General features: G+C 32.7%; 1 protein-coding gene across 1 annotated transcript; it reads left to right on the top strand.

Moving 5' to 3' along the window:
- Positions 1-692: 692 nt before the first annotated feature.
- On the top strand, positions 693-4,088 carry LOC129217668 (uncharacterized). Its single transcript, XM_054851999.1, has 2 exons — positions 693-2,232; positions 3,748-4,088. The coding sequence occupies exons 1-2, from the start codon at positions 693-695 to the stop codon at positions 4,086-4,088; spliced, it is 1,881 nt and encodes a 626-aa protein (XP_054707974.1).
- Positions 4,089-20,564: the final 16,476 nt, after the last annotated feature.

Here is a 20,564-nt window from a genome sequence, read left to right on the forward strand (position 1 = left end):
AACCAGGTCATATGGCAAAAAGGTGCCACAGTAATGTAAAATGCAAAATTTGTGGTCGCCGACATTATGCCTTACTTTGTCCGGATTTGTCAGGGAAGGAGAAGCGTAATTTTGAGACAGATGCTATGACAGATGTGAGGAACACTACAGCCTTATTTTCCTTACAACCAGCAGATCATGAAATTTATTTAAAAACTATCATGATAAAAATACGAAATAAAGGGAATCAAGCATGTGTTCGTGCACTTATGGATGACGGATCCCATCGTTCATATATTGAGAAAAGTTTAGTGCAAGAACTTAAACTCATTCCTTCTGGACAAGAAACCATAGCACAAGGGTTATTTGGTGGAGGAATAACTCCAGAAATGCAGCACGGAAGATACACTGTTCTTATTGAAAGTTTAGATGGCAAATATAGAAAAAGGGTATCATTTCTTGACCAGCATAAAATTTGTACTACTCTACCCCGTATTAGGGATACAAATCTAATTTGTGAGCTAGAATCTCGGGGAGTAAGATTAACGGATTTGGGAAATTCTACACCAACTGTACAAGTTCTTCTAGGAGCTGATATACTGGGATCATTATTTACTGGACGAATTGAAGCTACAAAGACGGGAATTTCAGCAATAGAAACCAAACTTGGTTGGACAGTACTTGGTCTGGGAAGCAGAAAAGAAACTTTAAACATGGTCACGTTAACCCTGCAGAATACCGAGTTACCAAAATTTTGGGATTTAGAAGTTTTAGGAATTAAAGATCCAATAGAAAGAAAAAATAAGATCCTTCTTGAAGAAGAAACTCTAACCCATTTCAGAGAAACCTTAGAAGTTCTAGAAGGCGGACGATATGAAGTAGCTTTACCTTGGTTGTCTGGACATCCACCTGTATATGATATGTACGATGTCGCTGAATCCAGACTACGTTCAGTAACAAAACGTCTATTAAAAGAAAACATCTACGATGTGTACGATGATGTTTTGAGACAGTGGCAAAGAGAAGGTATAATTGAAGCTGTACCGCAGGACGAAATTTCGAAACCTGGTCATTATCTTCCTCACAGGCCCGTTATCAAACCATCAAGTGCTACAACTAAGGTTCGACCAGTCTTCGATGCCTCCTTTAAACGACCAGGTTATGCTTCTCTAAACGAATGCTTGAGTGTTGGACCTAGTCTTTCGGAACAGATTCCCCCACTTCTGTTAAGATTTCGCACTGGTTCTATAGGAGTGATTGCTGATATAAAACAAGCTTTCTTACAATTGAGTGTCAAACCGGAGGATCGTGATTTTTTAAGATTCTTGTGGTGGAATTTCAAAGATCGATCAAAATTAGAATTCTGGAGGCATTGTCGAGTAGTCTTTGGAGTGACTTCGAGTCCATTTCTCTTGAATGCTAGTATTCGTCACCACCTTAATTCAAAGGAATACCAACTTGAATCTCTTCAGCCGATTGTCGAGAAACTTAAAAAGGGTTTCTATGTAGACAATTTGACTACCAGCGTTGAGGACCAAGAAGAGTTGGTGGAGTTCAAGACTGAGACGATGAAGATAATGAATGCTGCTTCGTTTGAATTAAGATGTTGGGCTCACAGTGGAGATCAGAACCAGGAACGTCAAAATGTTCTTGGTCTCGAGTGGGATACAAAGACTGATGAGCTGTACTGTGTTGGTCCTGATATAAGTTCCGTTGAAGTTGTATCCAAGAGAAAATTACTTTCCGTTGTTAACGGCATATACGATCCTGTGGGTTTCACATCTCCTGCGACACTGTTACCAAAATTGTTACTCCAAGAAGCTTGGCGCAATAAGTTGGACTGGGACGAACAGTTGCCTTCCGAAATGCAGTTACGCTATCAACGGTGGGCAAAGCATTTAGATCTTATCCAGAAATGTAGGATCCCTCGTAGGATATTGCATGGAACTTTCGAAAGGGCCAGTTTACACATATTTACAGATGCATCGGCTCATGGGTATGCCTGCTGTGCCTTTCTACGATGTGGAGAAGAGGAGGAAGTGAGAGTCTCATTAGTTTCAGCAAAGGCTAGAGTAGCTCCTCTTCAGAGACCAACAATTCCACGATTGGAGCTTTTAGGAGCCGCTATTGGAGCTAGAATTGCTTCAACAATATTAGAAACATTTAATTTGCCTTTAAAGACGTATTTTTGGACAGATTCCATGATAGTTCTGGGATGGATTACTAAAACAGAACCCTGGAATACGTTTGTAGGTAACAGAGTGAAAGAAATACGAGAACTTACAAACATAGAAGATTGGAGATTTGTCCCTGGAGATGTCAACCCAGCAGACTTACCTTCCCGCTCATGTGATTGGTCTGAACTTTTACGGAGTCAATGGTGGGAGGGTCCAAAGTGGCTTTATGAACGTCCAGAATTTTGGCCTTACACTGAGATCATTCTTCCTGACGAAGCGATGTTAGAACGACGGAAGTCAGTAGCTGTTAATCTAAATATTGAAGCAAAGGAGCATTTTGGAAATAGATTTTTATACTTTTCCAGTTATCCAAGGATCATCCGCTTGATAGCCTGGGTATTGAGATTTTGCCAGAATATCAAAGTGAATTCTTGCAAGTTGACCAAGGAGCTGTCATACGAAGAAATTCGAAGGGGTGAGGAAACTCTGATACGAATAATACAATCAGAATGGCCAACTGACATTAGGGAGAAGTACTCTCAGACAATTCAGTTTTACGTAGAAAATGAAATATTGAAAGTTCAATCAAGGCTAATCCTAGGGCAAGATCCAGAAGATTTTGTACGACCCATAGTTTTGCCAGATCATCCAATTGTCAGAAGACTCATAGAATATACTCATAAGTCACTTCACCATGCAGGCGTACAAACTACCTTGTCTCATCTACGTGACCGATTTTGGATTCCTCGGGGACGGAAAGTTGTTAGAGAAGTTTTACAGAAGTGTATGACATGTAAGAGGTATACATCAAAACCTGTAGTACCAGTTGTTCCTGCTCCTCTTCCTATTGATAGGATCAATCGTGTAGCTGCATTTCAAGTGACTGGGGCTGATCTGGCAGGTCCTGTTTATTTGAAAGGAAGGCAAAAGGCTTGGATAGTGCTTTTTACGTGCGCGGTATATCGTGCTATTCACTTAGAGTTGGTGACATCCCTGTCTACTGAAGCATTTATGCAAGCCATGAGACGATTTTTTGCTAGAAGAGGACGTAGTTCTATTATGTACACTGATAACGGAACTAATTTTTTGGGAACAACTAGAGCTCTCAGCTCCCTCAACTGGCAAGAAATAACATCTGAATGTGCTATCCAACAGATTAAATGGCACTTCAATCCCCCTACAGCACCATGGTATGGAGGTTGGTGGGAAAGAATGATCCGCACCGTTAAAGAACTTTTGAGAAAGGTATTAAGCCGTGCTTCTGTCACTTACGAGGAAATGGTGACTTTACTATGTGAATGTGAAAGCATAGTTAATGGACGTCCTCTTACATATGTTTATGATGATCCGAATGAGTTGAGGGTTATCAAACCTTCTGACTTTATACAAGACATAAAAGGAAATGAAACTGTGGATTTGGACATCGTAGATACCAGACATCTACGTAATCGCATTCGATACCTGCAGAATCTACGTTATCAGCTACGTCAACGATTCCAAAAGGAGTATTTAGCAGAACTTATACGGAATCCTCATTTATCTACCAAACGACAGAACCTGTCACCAGGTGATATTGTTCTCATTGGCTCAGAAAACACAAAACGTTTAAATTGGCCTTTAGGACGTGTCATCAAACTATATCAAGGTAAGGATAACATCGAACGAGTAGTTAGATTACGTGTGGCTAATGGAGAAATCATCCGTCCAGTTCAAAGAGTCTATCCTTTGGAAATTAGTTCCAATGATATCTCCAAAGATATACCCGAAAATGTGGAAGATGCTTCTGATATTACTGATGATGATATTGGAGTACCTGTTGCTTCAAATGAAAAATGCTGTCAACCTGAAGCATTCCCCCAAGAAAAATTACAGGCTGTGAAACAAACGCGATGTGGTCGACGAGTTGTTCCTGTGAAACGCCTGGACTTATAGATTGGACTAATGACTTTAATTTTATTTTATCTCATTATTATAGTTAAAATCTAATTAGTTTAGTATTAGATATTGTTATATTCATTAGTAGTTATTAGTCAAGTGTTTTCATAAGTATTGAAATTTCATGTTGATTGCATGATACTATATTTTCTGGTTTTCATTTTGTATTGCTTTAGCCGATATGTGCACAATACAAAAGGTGGGAGGATGTTACCACTCCAAACAAATTTTGTATTTCCTGTTTTCGTTGTATCATATTCAAACTTGAGATCTGGCAACCCATTTTTGGTTTTGAAAAATGGTAACAAAATTATTAGCGTTCTTGTAGAATTACGTTGCGCATACGTTACGAAAAGAGTTGTGTTATATATTCATTTTTAAGATGTACGGATCATAAGATCAAAATGAGTCATCTTCATCACTGTAAATATCTTCATCAAACTTTCTTTCCTGTGCTGTGAAATAAATTGTGTTTAAAAACAAAAGCCGAGTCTGTAGTTAGAACACACATTAAATTGTACGCAAAGGATTTTCAAAAAATTATAATGTATTCAGATTCATGTTCAGGACAGAATCGAAATATAAAAACTGTGTTAAGTTTAATGAAATTGGTTCAGAGTGAAGACATAAAGGCTGAATCAATTGAACTTAAATTTTTATTAAGTGGGCACAGTTATTTGCCCAATGATGCTGATTTTGCAGTTATAGAAGCTTATGCAAAAAAATTCTGTATATTTATAACCCTAGTGACTGGTATCATATAATACAAAATAGTAAAAGGAAGAACCCTTTCAGAGTTGTCGAAAAGAATCCATGAGAATTTCTTTTCACAAGACCATTGGAAGAAGCTGTTATCAACAGAAAAAAATCAACAAGTGGATTAACAGTCAATTGGCTTAATATGAGATGCATAAAATTGGAACCCAAGCAGCATTAAGTTCAAACATAATTTTGACGAGGATGATACCTTTCATGTAATTGATTTTAAATAAATAAATAAAAAAAAGGTAGGCCAGTAAATTTAAAAAATATAACTCAACCTATATTCAGAACAATTTCAAGAGAAACAAAAAAAGACATCATATGTTCAGTAAAGTATATACCTCCAATTAAACACTACTTTTACAGGACATTAAGGACAACACATGGAGATCAAGATTTACATTTAAATAACTTGTAAGAAGATGGTTTTTGTTATTATGAATAAACATAAAACTTATGACAATAAATGTTATTTTATTATTTTTAAATAAATTTCTTATATTTTTCATCTGCCAAAAGGTATAAGTCCTAAAATTTTTAAGATGCTGTCATTATTTCAATAAATACTTACGTTTTTATTTACACATCCTGTACATATCTTGTTTTTTTGCAGAGTTTACATTTCGAAAAAAGATTTTATACACTTTTCTAATTAAATTAATAAACCAAGAATTTTAAAAACTAATGTATCAAAAAACATTAATTTTCTCAATTTTTGTGTTTTGGACTTAACCGCATTGGCTTCTGAGCGGCTCATATATCAACGCACAGCCGAAACCGCTGAAGCTTCAGACTTGAAATTTGGCAGGCATGTCCGCATGATTACGAAAGTAACCACTAAGAAAGGATTTTTCGAAATCTCAATTAGTTCGGGAGAAATTAATTAAAACCCCTTAATTTCTGCGAAATTAAAACCTGTCAATGAAATTCAAATCCCTTATTTTCGAAGGCTTTCCTCAATTCAAATCATTATTCAGTACTTCATCTCAACTTTTGGTCGTAGCGAACTATAAATTTGATAATGTTTTTGTTTCTCACGTGATTCTTCGAGGCTTTTCTCAAGTCAAATCATAATGTTTCTGTCTTTTGCTTTCCTTTTTTCAAAACTAGAAACAAAGTTTTTAAGAACATCATCACAGGCGGACTACCCTTTTGAATTTAGAAGAGTGCAGTTTCCTGTTAAAGTTTGTTTTGCAATAACCATTAATAAGTCACAAGGACAGACATTAAAAGTAGCAGGGATCGATTTAAAGAGGAGACTTTTTTTCACACGGCCAATGTTATGTAGCTTTTAGCACCAGAAAAAAAAACTAAAAATGTTGTATACAAAGAAGTTCTTGCTTAAACATAGGTATAACAATAAAATGTGGATGGCCTGGTTTGCAAAGATAATCAATACTTTAAAAGGATCGTTAGTAACAGTTTAAGATCGGTTAAGGACAAGGGCATATATATAAGGAGTCAAGGGGCCCCGGGATCCTCCCCAAATTTGAAAAAGTTATAGGTAATAAGTAATTATTATAGGGGATTTTCGAAAGTAGGTGCACCAAGCACTGTTAACCTCTTCTCACCATTACCCGAGCAATGCCGGGTACGGGAATGCTAGTGTATTATATAGGGCACAATATACGTAATTTAAGAAGGTGCAATGAAGTTTTCACACTTTTTATTTCTGTTTTAGTGTGTAAATTGACTAGCAAAATTGCTCAATTTCAAAGACCTATATCTTTTTTACAAACCAAATACAAAAAACAATATGTATAACATGTATAGTACTTGAACGGAATATTCAATTGGCCAGGAAATTTTATTTTTAATTCCATCCCCTTTTGGTTTATAGGGGTCTAAAAATGTCATTTTCGTCATTTTTCCGATTTTTGAGGGGCTATAATCTATAAAGGGTGCACAAACACACAGCAACAGTTACATATTCTTTTTAGCATGGTTCCAGTGATTAGTTTTTGTCGTATTTCATTTTGTGTTTCCGTCACGTGAGTTATAACCCTTTGAAATGAGTAAAATTTTTACATTTGGCCTTGAAATTTAACCTGTTGTCATTATTTTAATTATTAACTTACAGCTACGTAACTCAGTATGTAAGACTATCAACTTATGCACTTTAACAGCAAAGCGTTAAATTAACTGTCATAAATGTAATTCAAATAGATTTCGGCCAAAATGCAAAGGTCTAAAAGTAGCATTTTTGACTACGAAAATCACTTTTGATGACCTCTAAACAATCAAAGGTCCAGTTGAGAGAAAAAATAAAAGTGGTTTTAAACATCTTTCATATGCAGCTTTTAGGAATATGAATTTCAAAAAAAATTAAAAATGGTCGAGGGCATCCATTCGTTGAACCTGTATGGATTTACCCATAAAACAAAAAAAAAAGCTATTTTTCTGAATTTTATTTTACGTTTGGAAATCAAAAACCAATTTCGACTTTCTTCAAGCGAATAGTAGAAACACAGCTCTATATTCTTGTAAAATTTTAAAGTTGTTTGAATTTTCCCTCATTTGAATTTTTGTGTGTACGTGAAGGGGAAAATCATCATTTTACAAAATGTCACTAAGTTTAAAACTGCTTTTGAAGACAAAGGAGTTAAAATACAGCTTCAAAAGTAAGGTATTTCTTTTATGATACTTAGCACATTATTGGGTATTAATTTGATCAAAACTAATGCATTCCTTAAAGATTGAGATTAAAAAATAAAATGCTTAATTATGAGAAAATTGAAATATTTTCAGTTTTTGAAACTCGGTTAAAAGTTAACTATAATAACTTTGAAAATTTTTACTGACATCAGATTAATTACTCTACTCCATAGATGGCAACAACATATAACTTTTATGTTTTCATTCAATAGTTAATAATATACAAGCCTTCAAAAGTGCAACATTTAGCATTTATGAGAATGCTGTTCAATTTGACCAATTTTCAATCGCATGTAACTATTCAAATAAAAAATTTTAAGCAAAAATATTTTAGATTTTTTTATATAGGCATAAAAGGAACCTGTATACCAAATTTCATAAAAATCTGTTACCTTGCGGCCACCACTTTTTTGCGAATTTTGCTCATTTCGTATGGAATGACCCATATAGGGTCACATAATAGTAATAGATAACATTTTTTTAAAGTACCACAAAATACGAAAATATTTTTTTTTAATCTCAAAACATTCCATGACAACTTTGTAGTTTGTCAACAATTTTTACGATATTATAATAAAATGCTACAAATTAAGTGTTTTATTTTCCTTCTTTCTTTTTTGAATCTATGTTATTTAATTAAACATATTCACGGTAAAATTACAAATGCATCCTGATCTCTCTCAGAATCGATAAACTTTTCGAGTTACGTGGCATAATGAAGTCAATTATTTCTGAATCTTATCATTCACGATAACGTTTCAAAAATACGTCTCATGTTTTATAATTACAGGGAAAAAATATTTAAAGTGGATAATTCAGAGTAAGTGAATACTTCAGAATTGATTTTTTTGATAAAAATTTGTTGATATGGTCGTATGGCTTCGAAAATCAAGTTTAGGCGTAGTCCTGATGATGTTTCAAAGTTTATTTATGTACAAATTTATTACTTTTTTTAATGTATGCTATTAATGTGCAATTCGGTACTGTTTTCTACAATGGGGTTGTTTCCTTCAGTCAAAGGTACTATTTTTAGTCACTGAAATTGATAGAATGAGTAAAAAAAATAACATGGACCCAGAAAATATTTTTATTTTCCCAACAGTTATTTTTTAATTAATCTTTTAAAATGTCCGATTTTGAAAACAAGGCGTGGTCTTTATGACGTCACAAATGATGCAATTTTGCGCATCTTTCTACCACGTTTCCACGTTATGATAATAAAGAAGCGGGTTAAATATTGCGCTCTAAGCTTGCTATCAACCATATCGTTGCCAATATACGTAAGTAAAGATGCGAATTAAATATTTTGCTCCGTGAATGGCAACACTGAATGGCATTTCATCATTTGTGATGTCACACGACAGAAACGTAAACAATGAAAGCGCACCAATTTAAGTAATTTTTTAAAAATATTAAACTTAAATAAATTATTTTTTAAATGATCAGATCCTATGTTTTTAAACATGCTCTTTCAGAAAAAAATACTTTTAAAATTTTAGAAACGATCCCATTTGAATAAATCAATAGACTTAGACTGGGTTCAGAGAAAGTGAATACATACATTGGAGTTAATTTTTATAATAAAAATTTGTCGACATGATCAAATGGATTTGAAAATAGTTTTTTTTTTATTTGGCACTTTGCTTTTTTTTTTAATTTTGTTTATTTATATATTTATTGCGATATTTATTATGTCTCTACATAGTATAAAATTAAGTCTCCAAAAAGCGTCTGTTAGTGTGAACGCGCAAAGCTCGACAACTACCCAACCGATTTAGCTGAAATTATCAGTTTAATCCCTTTAGCAAACGGAAAGTTTTGGACGAAAAATTTTCGAACAGAGTTTTTTTTTTTCTTTTTTTTCCCAATTTTAAATTAAGACCCGATTTTTACATTACTTACCGAATATGTGGGTGAAAAATTACCCGCACATATTTATAATCGTTAGAAAGAGCAAGTTTTTTTTTTTTTTTTGTTTGTTTGTTTTTGTTTTTGTTTTCGTTCTATACATTACCCCAGATCTAACCAGGCCTATGGTTGAAGAACCAAGCTTCTATCTCAACTAGAAAAAAGTTACGAGCGATTTAATTCGAGTTCGAAAATTTCTTCTCATTTAAGTTATTCAAGTTTTAATTTCGTTGGCATTCTTGCGTCTTTTAGCTTTATCATTTGTTTCTTCTTTCTCATTTTAATTTTTTGAAACATTGCATTTTATAGCGATCAATGTTAAAAAATAATGCCTTTTAGTTCAGGGCAATTCTATCGGTGATAAAATGACATTTTGACAAAAAAAAAAAAAAAAGTTTAAAGGATTACAGAGAAATTATTCCTTAAAACCAGGAAATTTTAATTTCCATTCATTGCAGTAAAAGTGACCATATTTTTAATGACGTTAAAAAATGTTGCACTCGTCTCATAGAATGTTTCATATTTTCAATTTAATCTAATCGGGACTTTAAAATTTGCCGTTTACGTTGTTTGAGAATGGTTGATGCTGATATGGGTATTAAGTAGGAATGCCGGACGTCCCGGTTTGACCGGGACAGTCCCTGTTTTCAGACAAAACCCTGGTGTCCCAGCCGGTTTATTTCGCGTCCCGGAAAAAGATAAATTTGGTTACAGATGACCAAAAAAGGTCCAAAAGTAATGAACTGTGAAGGATTACTTAGGATAATTACTTTATCAGTTGTAAAATTGACTTGAAAAATTAGAACCTGATTAGCTTGTGAGGATTTTACAAGATTAGAACCAAAAAAAAAAGACTCTAAAAAGTTCTATAAAATGAAAAGTATATATAAATTTTTTTTTTTTTTTTTTTTTTTTTTTTTTGACTAAAATCAATTGTAAATAATTACATCTAAGATGTGGAGTGTTCAAATTTTATCTGCTTACGTCATTTTTTATTACCCTTGTTTTAGATTCGTAATTAGTAATCATTTATTCATATCATTGAGAATAAACTGCGCTATAAAACATTCTTAAAATGAGCCAGGAGTGTGTACTATTTTTAATACTAGCGACTCTGGGGGGGGGGGTCACTCCTGTGTCCCGGTTGAACATTTCAGCAATCTGGCAAGCCTAGTATTAAGGCACTGACGGGAAAACTTTTTCCCAGAGTGGAATTTTCTGAAGCTATCATTCCAATTCTTATGGAGATTAAAAGAGAGAATGCTGATGTTACTTTGAAAAAATGTTCTCATATATTACCAGATATTCGGCGCTAAAAGCGGAGCAAATAAGGTATCAGGCATTATTAGACAGGTATCAGGCATTTTTAAACCTAATGAGTAAGCTATCCGAAATATAAAACATCATTAAGGACTTACTTCAAAATGCAATTTTAAATTATAGTTGGATGACATTGATACCGAAAGCTTTTTGCTTTTCGGGCAAAGTTTGCACGAAACGAGAAAAAAAAATCCGTTTTCATACTTTTATTTAACACAAATATTTATTGTAAGACGTACAAGGTAGTTCAATATCATCCTCTTCTATAACATGTACAGTAACTTCCATATTTTTTGAATATTGGAACAAAAATCCCATTGAAATTTTAAACTTTCATCTACGGGACATTCTCGGATATCAGAAAACACAAATGTGCTACTAAATTTGCAGTTTTCACTTATTCTTTTCTATCTTCGCCACGCTCTATTCAATGCGAATATTTGCGAAATATAAAAATTACGATGCCAAACGAAGTATTGGCGTCTAACTGATAGAACGTATGGCGTCAAAATGATATGGCTGAGGTCAGTTCGTACTTTTGTGATTCTTATTTCTCATTGCATCCGCTGATCTACTTGCGTAAGATTTGCACCAATCACATTCGCTTGAACCATGTTTCTTTTAAAAACAAAAAACTTCATTTAAAAGTAGTTCCCAGAAATCGATACTAACTTTTTTTTTTTGTATCGCACTACTTACTAAACTACTATTTTTAGCCTACTTTCCCAGCAAAAGTCAGAAAAAGAAGAAAAAAGCATGAAAGAAGGCTTAATGCTTCTTAAAAATATCGCAAAAAAGAAAAAAAAAGTCAAAAATAAATAAAATAATTAAATAAATATTGAAAAATTAAAAATTGGAAAGTAGGGTATTGAGATGGGGAAAAATGTCAGTCGGTCTGTCTGTCTGTCGCCCCCCCCCCCCAATAACTTTTGAATGAATCGTCCGATTCGAACAAACATTTTTTTGTTCGAAAGATCTCGACGAGGACACCTCATTCCCATATTTCACTTTTTGATTTGAACTATTTTTTGTTCAATTTTGAACAGTTCAAAAAAACTTAACATTAGCGCCTACGGGGAAATTCAAAGCAATTCCGAACTGTGAGGCGAATTTGCTTCAAACAAATTTTGTAGGAAAAAGCGTTTGATGAAAAACTTGTATATAAAATATCTTTTTGATTTGAACAATTTTCCGTTCAATTTTGAACAGTTCAAATCCCTTAACATTAGCGCCTACGGGGAAACTGAAAGTCAATGTAGATTCCGTACTTGAAGGCGGATTTACTTCAAACAAATTTTGTTGGAAATAGCTCTTGACGCCAAACTCCAGACTTCGACTCCGAGAATTTAGGGGCACTTGACTCCGACTCCGACTCCTGTGCCCGACAATTAATCGGACTCCGACTCCCCGACTTCGACTCTGACTTCGTAGCCTTGGCAAAAATTTATACACGGAGGACAAATGACTGACTCCGATTCTTAGATATTCGACTCCGACTCCTTTATCTCAAAATGAGATTGACTCCGACTCCGACTCCGCAGCTATGGTTTTGACTGTGAAATAATTATTGTTGATCTGACTTGTTTTTATTTTTACGCTAAAGTTTTAATTTAGGTATTCCATAGACTAATAATAAAAGTAGACCGAGCTTTCTCATTCTTGCTGATAAAGAAAATTGGTTCATAGATGTATCATGTGACTAGTGGAAGGGCTTGGCGAAGACTTTGGCAGCATGGTTGCTAGATGGCAGCATTATCTATAGTTTGGCACTTGACATGTATTTTAAGACAATGTGTTTTCATTAAAAAAAACTTCCAGGTGCAGAGATTGAACTGTTTTTCTTTTAGTTATGCATTATTTTGACATTAGTAATTGTTTTTGATCAGTTTTCGGTAACTTTTATTTCATTTGGAGCTGTCAGCGTTGGCGTGAACGAAATGGCGTAAACGTTTTGCGTTAACGCAAAAATGTACTAATCGTTATCTTAAATTGAAATTGTAGGTAAAAATCTTACCGTTTGCTGATTCCTCTTGGTCGCTTGCATCTTTTATTGCTTAGAGAGTTATTGAAATTGACTAAAGAAAATGCACAATACTATCTAAACGAAAAACTCACTATATTAACAAAATGTTTACAACTTAGAATAACAAATTTACAAATCGGACTCCATAAAAGATCATTCTTCCATGTTCCATCAATTCTATTTATTTTATTTCGCGCTGGCGTTGATCGTCTGCTACGATTAACGCCCGCAGTTACTAGGATATCCACCAGTCACATGGTTTGGTTTATGAGCAGCAAAAGGGTTGCCATAGCTCGGTCTACTCTTATTATTAGTCTATGAGGTATTCAGTTTTCGGCGAATAAACTCGAAGTCATTTATGTTTCTACATAAAGATATGCGCAGACGATTTTTTTTTTTTTTTTTTTTGAAAATGAAAATTATTTCTTTAAGTTGACATTTTATTGTTTTTATTTATTTTGGTAAGTGCATTAATTCATTAAAAAAAATTTTTTTGGCAACAGGGGAAAAAGAAACGATATTTTTATTATTTTGATATGATGTATTTATTTTAACGAGCTTATGAATTTTAATTATAATTTTTTCGTTTTGAAAGCTGTTAAAGATTTTTTTATTGGAAAAAAGTGTATTAGCTGCTTTGTTTAAAAATTGATGCTTTTTTTTTTTTTTTTTTATGCATCGATTTTTTTAGATGAGTGAGGAATATTTTATTCCTAGAAATCAGCTTAAAGTATTTTAAAAATATGTTTGAAAAAATTCGCGATTTTAGCTATTTTTGCGTATATTGATCAGGTACTAGAAAGTAGTATGGGTATACGGGAAAGTAGGCTCGTCTAGTTCTAGACAGAACTTCTTGTTAAAAAGTGGTGCGCTACACTACAAACTACTAAAAAAAAAGTAGCGTCGCTTCTTCCAACCACTGAGTAAGTGCATCCATAAAAATTTCAAAGAATCATTTTTAAGAACCATCCACTCGAACACCTAATATTAAAAGTAATAAAAAATAATAATTTTTTTAAATCTAATGATTATTTATATAAGCTTGGTTCACACTAAAAAGTACGAAATAAAATAAATATATGGTTTCTGGATTACATTAGTGAAAAATTGCAGTTAATAACTTCATATTTTAATTTGAGCAGCCAAAAAATTTTTAATTAAAAATTTTGGGTGAAGAAGTAGGCGGTATAGTGCTTGGTATGATTAACTATTACTATACCGCCAGGTTTTTTTTCCTTAATCCAATATTCAAATTTTATTGGCTGCTTTAGAATTAACGTAAATATAAAGGTATTAAGATCAACTGCAATTTTTGAGCACTGTATCAATGAATCAGATGCTCAATTTTTACTTTTATTGAATACTTTTTAGTGCGAACCAAACGTATAGAAAGGTCCAGAGGTGATAGTGGACTCAAGTAAAACTTTCTGAGGAAAGTGATACTTTCGGAAGCTCTCCCCCCCCCCCCCGTAAAAACTCTTCAGATATGCATACACAAATCCCTGAAATTTTTGATAAAAATCATTTTCAAAGTCTTTTTTTAATAACCTTTCAATGAAGATTAATCAATTCAAAGTCTTTTTAGAATGTGTTGTCATTATCGGAAACGGAAAACCAAAATTTTCGGAAATTCCGGATTACAAACACCTCTAAAAAAGTCTTAAGATTAAAAAAAAAAATTAATTTTTTCGTATTAAAATTTATTTGAATGAAAACCTTTTTAAAATGTAAAACTTATTTTCCAGTTACTTATCCTTATCAAAAACAAACAAACAAAAAAAAAAGTATTCACTTTCGTTTTTAATATAAATTATAAATGCATTGCTCTTAAATAGAGAGAAAGAGAACAGCTTGTGTTTACCGTTAATCTGCTCCAAAAATTACAAGTTAGTATGCTCGAATTTAAAAACTTTTGAACATACGGGAAAAAAAAAGCTTTTCAAAACGCGTTTGAACTGTTGACTTGATTTGAATCAAATAAAACTTCGAAACCCTGCATTATTTGAAAAGTTTAAAATGCCCAAAATCCACAATTATATGCGAAGTTCAGCTAGAAATTAGTTTGTTAACTTTATTAACAAAATTAACTTTACAACTACGGTTATTCTTCATTATTTTAGGCAACAATTAAAAAGCGGAAGTAAAAAGGCGGGCATTAGGAAAGATAAAGCAACTTGAAAAATTAAAAAATAACCTTTAAAAAAGTTGGAACGATTTCTCTTGTCTCGATTTTCCAAGGTTTCGATTTCAACGCAACAATAAGATTGAGTGGTGCTGCCATCTAGTTGTTGAAAAACATATAAAAATATATTAAATATTCCTTAAAAAAATACAAAACAAGGTTTCGTAAAAATAGCTTTATGACTTGCAATGAAGCGAAAAGCTAGAGATACCCACCACGGTTTTGCCTATGGTGAGATTTAAAGGGAGATACCAGCGATCATGCTGTCGCTGCAGTCGCTGTTTTCACAATTTAAGAACTCAAAACAAAAAAAAAAAAAAGAAAACTCTATAGTAGAGTAGAAGAGATTACTTTTATGCTAAAATTCATTCCCAGCAGTACTTTTGAAAAGTTTGAAAAGATTTCCATGACTGAGACTCTTGGCATTTTTTTCAATTGTCATCGCCATTTTTTTTAGATTCCATAAATAAGCACTGATGTTTTTCCTCCGTCCTTGCCGATGTAGAAAAAAATAGAACTGCCTAAAATTTGGAAACAGAATGCATTAATGAAACTCCATTAGTTTATTACACTCTAGCGTCTAGCTATGTCTCCCGGCGTTGGTTACCTCATTTATAAAAGCGATGCCAAGTGACACATATTCAGCCTAAAAGAAAAAAAAGAGAAAAAACTAATTTGAATTCTGAAATTTTGAATTCAAATTATGTTTTTTGCAATCACGGGTTTCAGCAGGATCCTACTCATTGGAGCTATTGTTTCTAGAAACGGCTCCAGTCCCCATAAGTCTGCCCCTCCTCCTGTGCGGTTACGTGTGTATAGTTGTGTGTGTGTGTGTAGGCGTGCGTGCATGTGTAGGCTAGGCTTGTGTGTGTGCGTAGACCTGCGTGTATTCACGTAGGCGTGTGTGTGTGTAAAGACGCACGCGTGTGTGTGTAGCCACCGGATTCCAGGGGACACTGGTCAGGATCAGAGGAGGCGCATCTGCAGAGGCCCTTGGTCCAATTTGAAAAAGGAACCACAACATCAAGGACGGTCAAATGAAAACAATAAGCAATCGTGATTGCTCAAAAACAATTTTAGTTCCTGAAAATCCTCCCAGCGTTGCACTGACAATCTCTAAAATATCCATTCTTAAGTCAGCTGAATTAAAGTCCATATTTCCCTTTAAAATCTGGAACACTATCATATTAGGCCCTGCATTTCGCGGAGCTATCTCGATTGTTGCATCATCGCTTCTTGGAGGAGAAAGGTGTGATGATGGTCATTTGCTACATTGACCCTTTAAACTTATAAGGAGAAATATAGCTAAAATTGCAAATTCAGATTACAGAGGAAGGCTCCCAAAAATCATCATTTGATTACACAAAAATCTCCATCAGATTCAGAATGAAAATAACAGTACCTAAAAATCCCAATCAGAAGAAGGACAGCAGTTCCTAAATAAAGTTAAAGAAGTTCTCGTTACAAATACACATCAAACCGCAGTGTCCAAAAACTATCATTTGGATGAGAATAATACTACCCAAAATACTATTTTAGAAAAACTTTTATAATTTCCTTAAATCCTGATGAGAAGAAGGACATCAGGGTGTAATAATCAAGGAGATAACTAGGGTAAATTTTCAAATAACTTAAGCTGCACTTAAACCAACTCAGCAAAAGGGGGGGGGGTCCTTTTGTTATCCTGACAATTTTTATGTTGGTGGTAAAACAAGCCAATATTGAAAGTTGTTTCCTTTTTTTTTCTTATTTGTATCTTTCTCTTTATTTTACAAAGCCATGTCCGCCCCCCCCCCCTTCATTTTTAAATGCTGCTCTCTTTCGAAATGTATTGACCTTGGAGGGAGAGGGGTATGGATGAGATTGAATCAAACCATACTCTCTAGCAACAATACATTCAAAACATACCAACTAAAAACACTTACTTAGCAAAACTCTGTTGTTTTGCTTTATACAAAAAATATCAACACTTTAAACTTTAAAGAGGGAAGGAAGATTGAAACAAATGAAAGAACTGAACACAAAAACACGTAATTTTATTAAAGAAAATACAAAGATCAAAATTGAAATGATAAAAGGAGTTTGAATAACAGAATATTAAAGTAAATTCTCAATATGCACAGCAGACATGAGACACAAGAAAAATAAGTTGCTATTTATGCTTTACATCATCGTATCTGGGTCCTTTTTTTTTTCTTTTCTTCTTTTTTTAAACCTCGAATGGGTTCTAACAATTTTTACTCTAAATGTGCGTTCAGTAAAACTTTTCATAAAATCAATTGATCAATAAAACAAGTGTTTATTGATCAATTGATTTTATCACAATAAACTTATTACTTATGACAATAAGTATATATTTCAATATATAAGTTATGACAATAAACTATTTATAACACAATTTAAAAAATTTTATTTTTATTTATGTTTTTCCTGTGACAGTGCACAAATCAATGTTTTTATTAAATGTTTAAAACAATTAACAAGAGTAAAAATTTAAACTTCTAACGTTAACAATAAAAAAAAACATTTTTAACTAACACTGTAATATTAATTATACAACTCCAAAGATTCATACTAAATTTATCTTTACTTGGTTATTCAGAACTGTTTAATGTATTTTTCTTCTCCCTTTGTCTTCTTTTCCTCAATTTATCATTTTCCCTATCAATATTTTTCTTTAACATACTTCTGTTATCATAAGCTTTCTTATACTCTCTATCCCTTTTCTTATACATACGTTTCTTTTCTTGAGATATTTCATCTCTATAATCTCTCATTCTTTCTCTTGCTGTTTGTCCCATGTTGATAACAAGCAAAATACAAAGTAAAAATGATACAGTTTTGCATGTAAATGTCATCAAACACAAAGGAAACTAGTTTAATCTGGTTGGAACAAGGTGTTACTACCATTTTGCATTCCCAGAATACCTTATAAACAGCGCAGCCAATCAGATTTAAAAAAGAAAATTGATATGAAGCTGTATCTTATGGTTACTTTGTGGGTGGGAACAAATGATGTAGGCCACAGTAAAAATGAGGAGTTTTCAAAGGAATGGGAGTCCCTGTTGGCAAAGCAAACAACTGTTCGACCAATGTCCAAGTGGTTGGTTTGCTTCCCAGGTATGGAGTGCATAGGAGCTGGCTAAATCAATGCGCTAGGTGTATGAACCTGATGCTTAAATCAATTTGCAAAAAGCGTAGTATCAGGTTCATTGATGTATGGAGTCAATGTAAACGGGATTGGATTGCTAGGGATGGCCTGCATCTGAGCTCTACAGGGGTCAAAATTGTTAGTGGTTTGATTTTAGGGGCTTCGGAGTCAAAAAGCTAAGTTTGAATGGGGGACTTGAAAATTGTAGTTTAGGAATTTTTATCGCAATAATATCGGTTTTATTTGCTAGCAGGGTTCTTGAACTTCAAAATAAAAAGTGATTTTCGTATTGTTTCAAACACAATATTTATTCATCATCAAACTTTACAAACATTTGAAAAACCCGCTTTGCCCTACGAGGGAGCCTAAAGCAGGCAAGCTTAATTAATTGTGATTTGATACATTTGAAATCAAATATGAAGTTATAAATGATTAAAATAATTGTCTAGCTACCTGCCATTATAAAAAATACAAAAAAAAAAGTTGTACTTATCCAATTAAATGTCAGCACATTTGTTTATAAAACATAAAGAAATAACTGATTGAATTAATAGACTAATTGATTGCCACCCTAAAAAATAATTTTTTTAAGCTACACTCATCCTATTGAAATAGAAAATCTAAGTCAGCACACGAGTCAAGAAATTATAAATAAATATATGATTAAATCCTATATCTGCTTTGCCTGAAGGCACGTTTTTTATTTCAAAAGTTAACCTTAAGTTCAAAAAAGAATTGCTATCATAGTTTTTAGGTGGATGGTGTCAGAATAATGTAATATTATTGACAATCAAAAAAATTAGCTGGTCTTCGACTAATCACAAGTTACAAAACTTCATTTTTTTTTAGAAATACATCATTTTTTTAATTTTAAGCCTGGATGCGCCATGCCGCTTCACTGCTGAGACTGATTAAAACTCGGGGGGGTGTTCATGTAAACACGACATACGTATGCATTGCCAGTTACAGGCCATGTGGGGGAGGGGCATACGAAGGCCTACCCGCTTTGGGCCACCCTCCCCAATATTTGTTTAGAAAAAAGCAAATTGAACGCTATAAATAGAAACCAAGTGGATAATCTTCATGTTTTAAACAGTTTTTGCTATTTAAAAAGTTACATTTTTTAAGTAAGAAATCAAAATCAGAAATTCCTCTTATTCTTCATAAATTTTAAACATAACTATGCATAATTCCCAAAACTAGACATACAATCTAAAAACTTCAATAAATTTCTTTCAAAATGATATCAAATACAAGGGTATTTATTGCTTTAAGTTTACAAAACCATGTTGTGGTTTCTGTTGGCATAGAATGGCACTATTAGAATTCATTTAAAACTTAATTATCACCCAGTTTAAAGCGATACAATGTCATTAAAACAAACATAGTTATCAACCAAGTGGTAATAAAAGGAAATTTGCAAAGTGCTAAAATTGTTTGATTAATTAAGGAATATTTTTTTAAAAGCCTACATAATCAATAAATATTAAATATATAAAACTACTAATGCAAAGGTTTTAGTTATTTTTAACTGATATTTTACAAGTATATCTTTTCTATAAAAATAAAAACATACATATGAATTACTAAAGATCTACCAAGAATTATAACAGATAAAATGAAAAATTGAATAAGAAAAAAAAATTATGCTTGACTAACAATTCAATTATTAGCTGTGCATGACATTATTATTTTTAATTTGCAAAATTTTTCAAATGAAAATTATTGAATAAAATAACAATATATTCCAACAAATTATTTCATGAATATTCACTAGAAAGTTGTGATGTGACAAGAAAATGCAAAATATTACTAGATGGGAAAAAAACAACATTAAAAACTATGAACTAGCATCAACAAGAATCAAAAAACTTAAACAGAACTAAAAATATCAACAAATCAAGTCTTAAATAAGCAACATAAAATAAAGATTTCAAAATGGAAAACGAATTATGAAACGAAAAAAACACTGCAGAGTAATAAAAAACAAATGCAAGTATAATCATCTGAAAACAGTAATGACAAAGTTAAAAAAATAATAATAGAAGAGTAAGAAATAATAGCAAATAGTCTTTGAAATTATCAACTAAAGAAGTGAAACAAAAGTGGAGCAGAAAAAAAAATGTAGGTAGGTATGTTTTTAAATGCTCATTACTAAACTGGGTACAATCTAAAAGATTGTCACAGGGGGAAAGAGTTGAAAAACAAATCCAATATATTATCAAAGTCAAATAATTTAATACAAAAACAAAATATAACAGCAAGTTAGTTCTCAAATGGCAACTAGCAAACAAATATACAAAAATATCCTGCATAGAAGCTATTATGTCAAAAATAATTTTCCTAGTTCCTTTTTTTACATTAAATTTATTCAATACTTATCACAGTTAATAGAAATGAATGTCTGATTTAAAGAGAAAGGTTTTTAATATACACATATTAAAAGTTTTTTCAGAAGACTTAAATAAAAAT

The sequence above is a fragment of the Uloborus diversus genome, chromosome 1 (genome assembly GCF_026930045.1).
Source record: "Uloborus diversus isolate 005 chromosome 1, Udiv.v.3.1, whole genome shotgun sequence".
In the NCBI taxonomy this organism is placed as follows: Eukaryota; Metazoa; Arthropoda; class Arachnida; order Araneae; family Uloboridae; genus Uloborus; species Uloborus diversus.

Bases quoted from the DNA above. Each gene is read 5' to 3' on its own strand.
- LOC129217668 (XM_054851999.1), top strand. From the start codon at position 693: ATGGTCACGTTAACCCTGCAGAATACCGAGTTACCAAAATTTTGGGAT. The intron at 2,233-3,747 runs GTAACAGAGTGA...TCATTGGCTCAG, and splicing joins ACCCTGGAATACGTTTGTAG to AAAACACAAAACGTTTAAAT.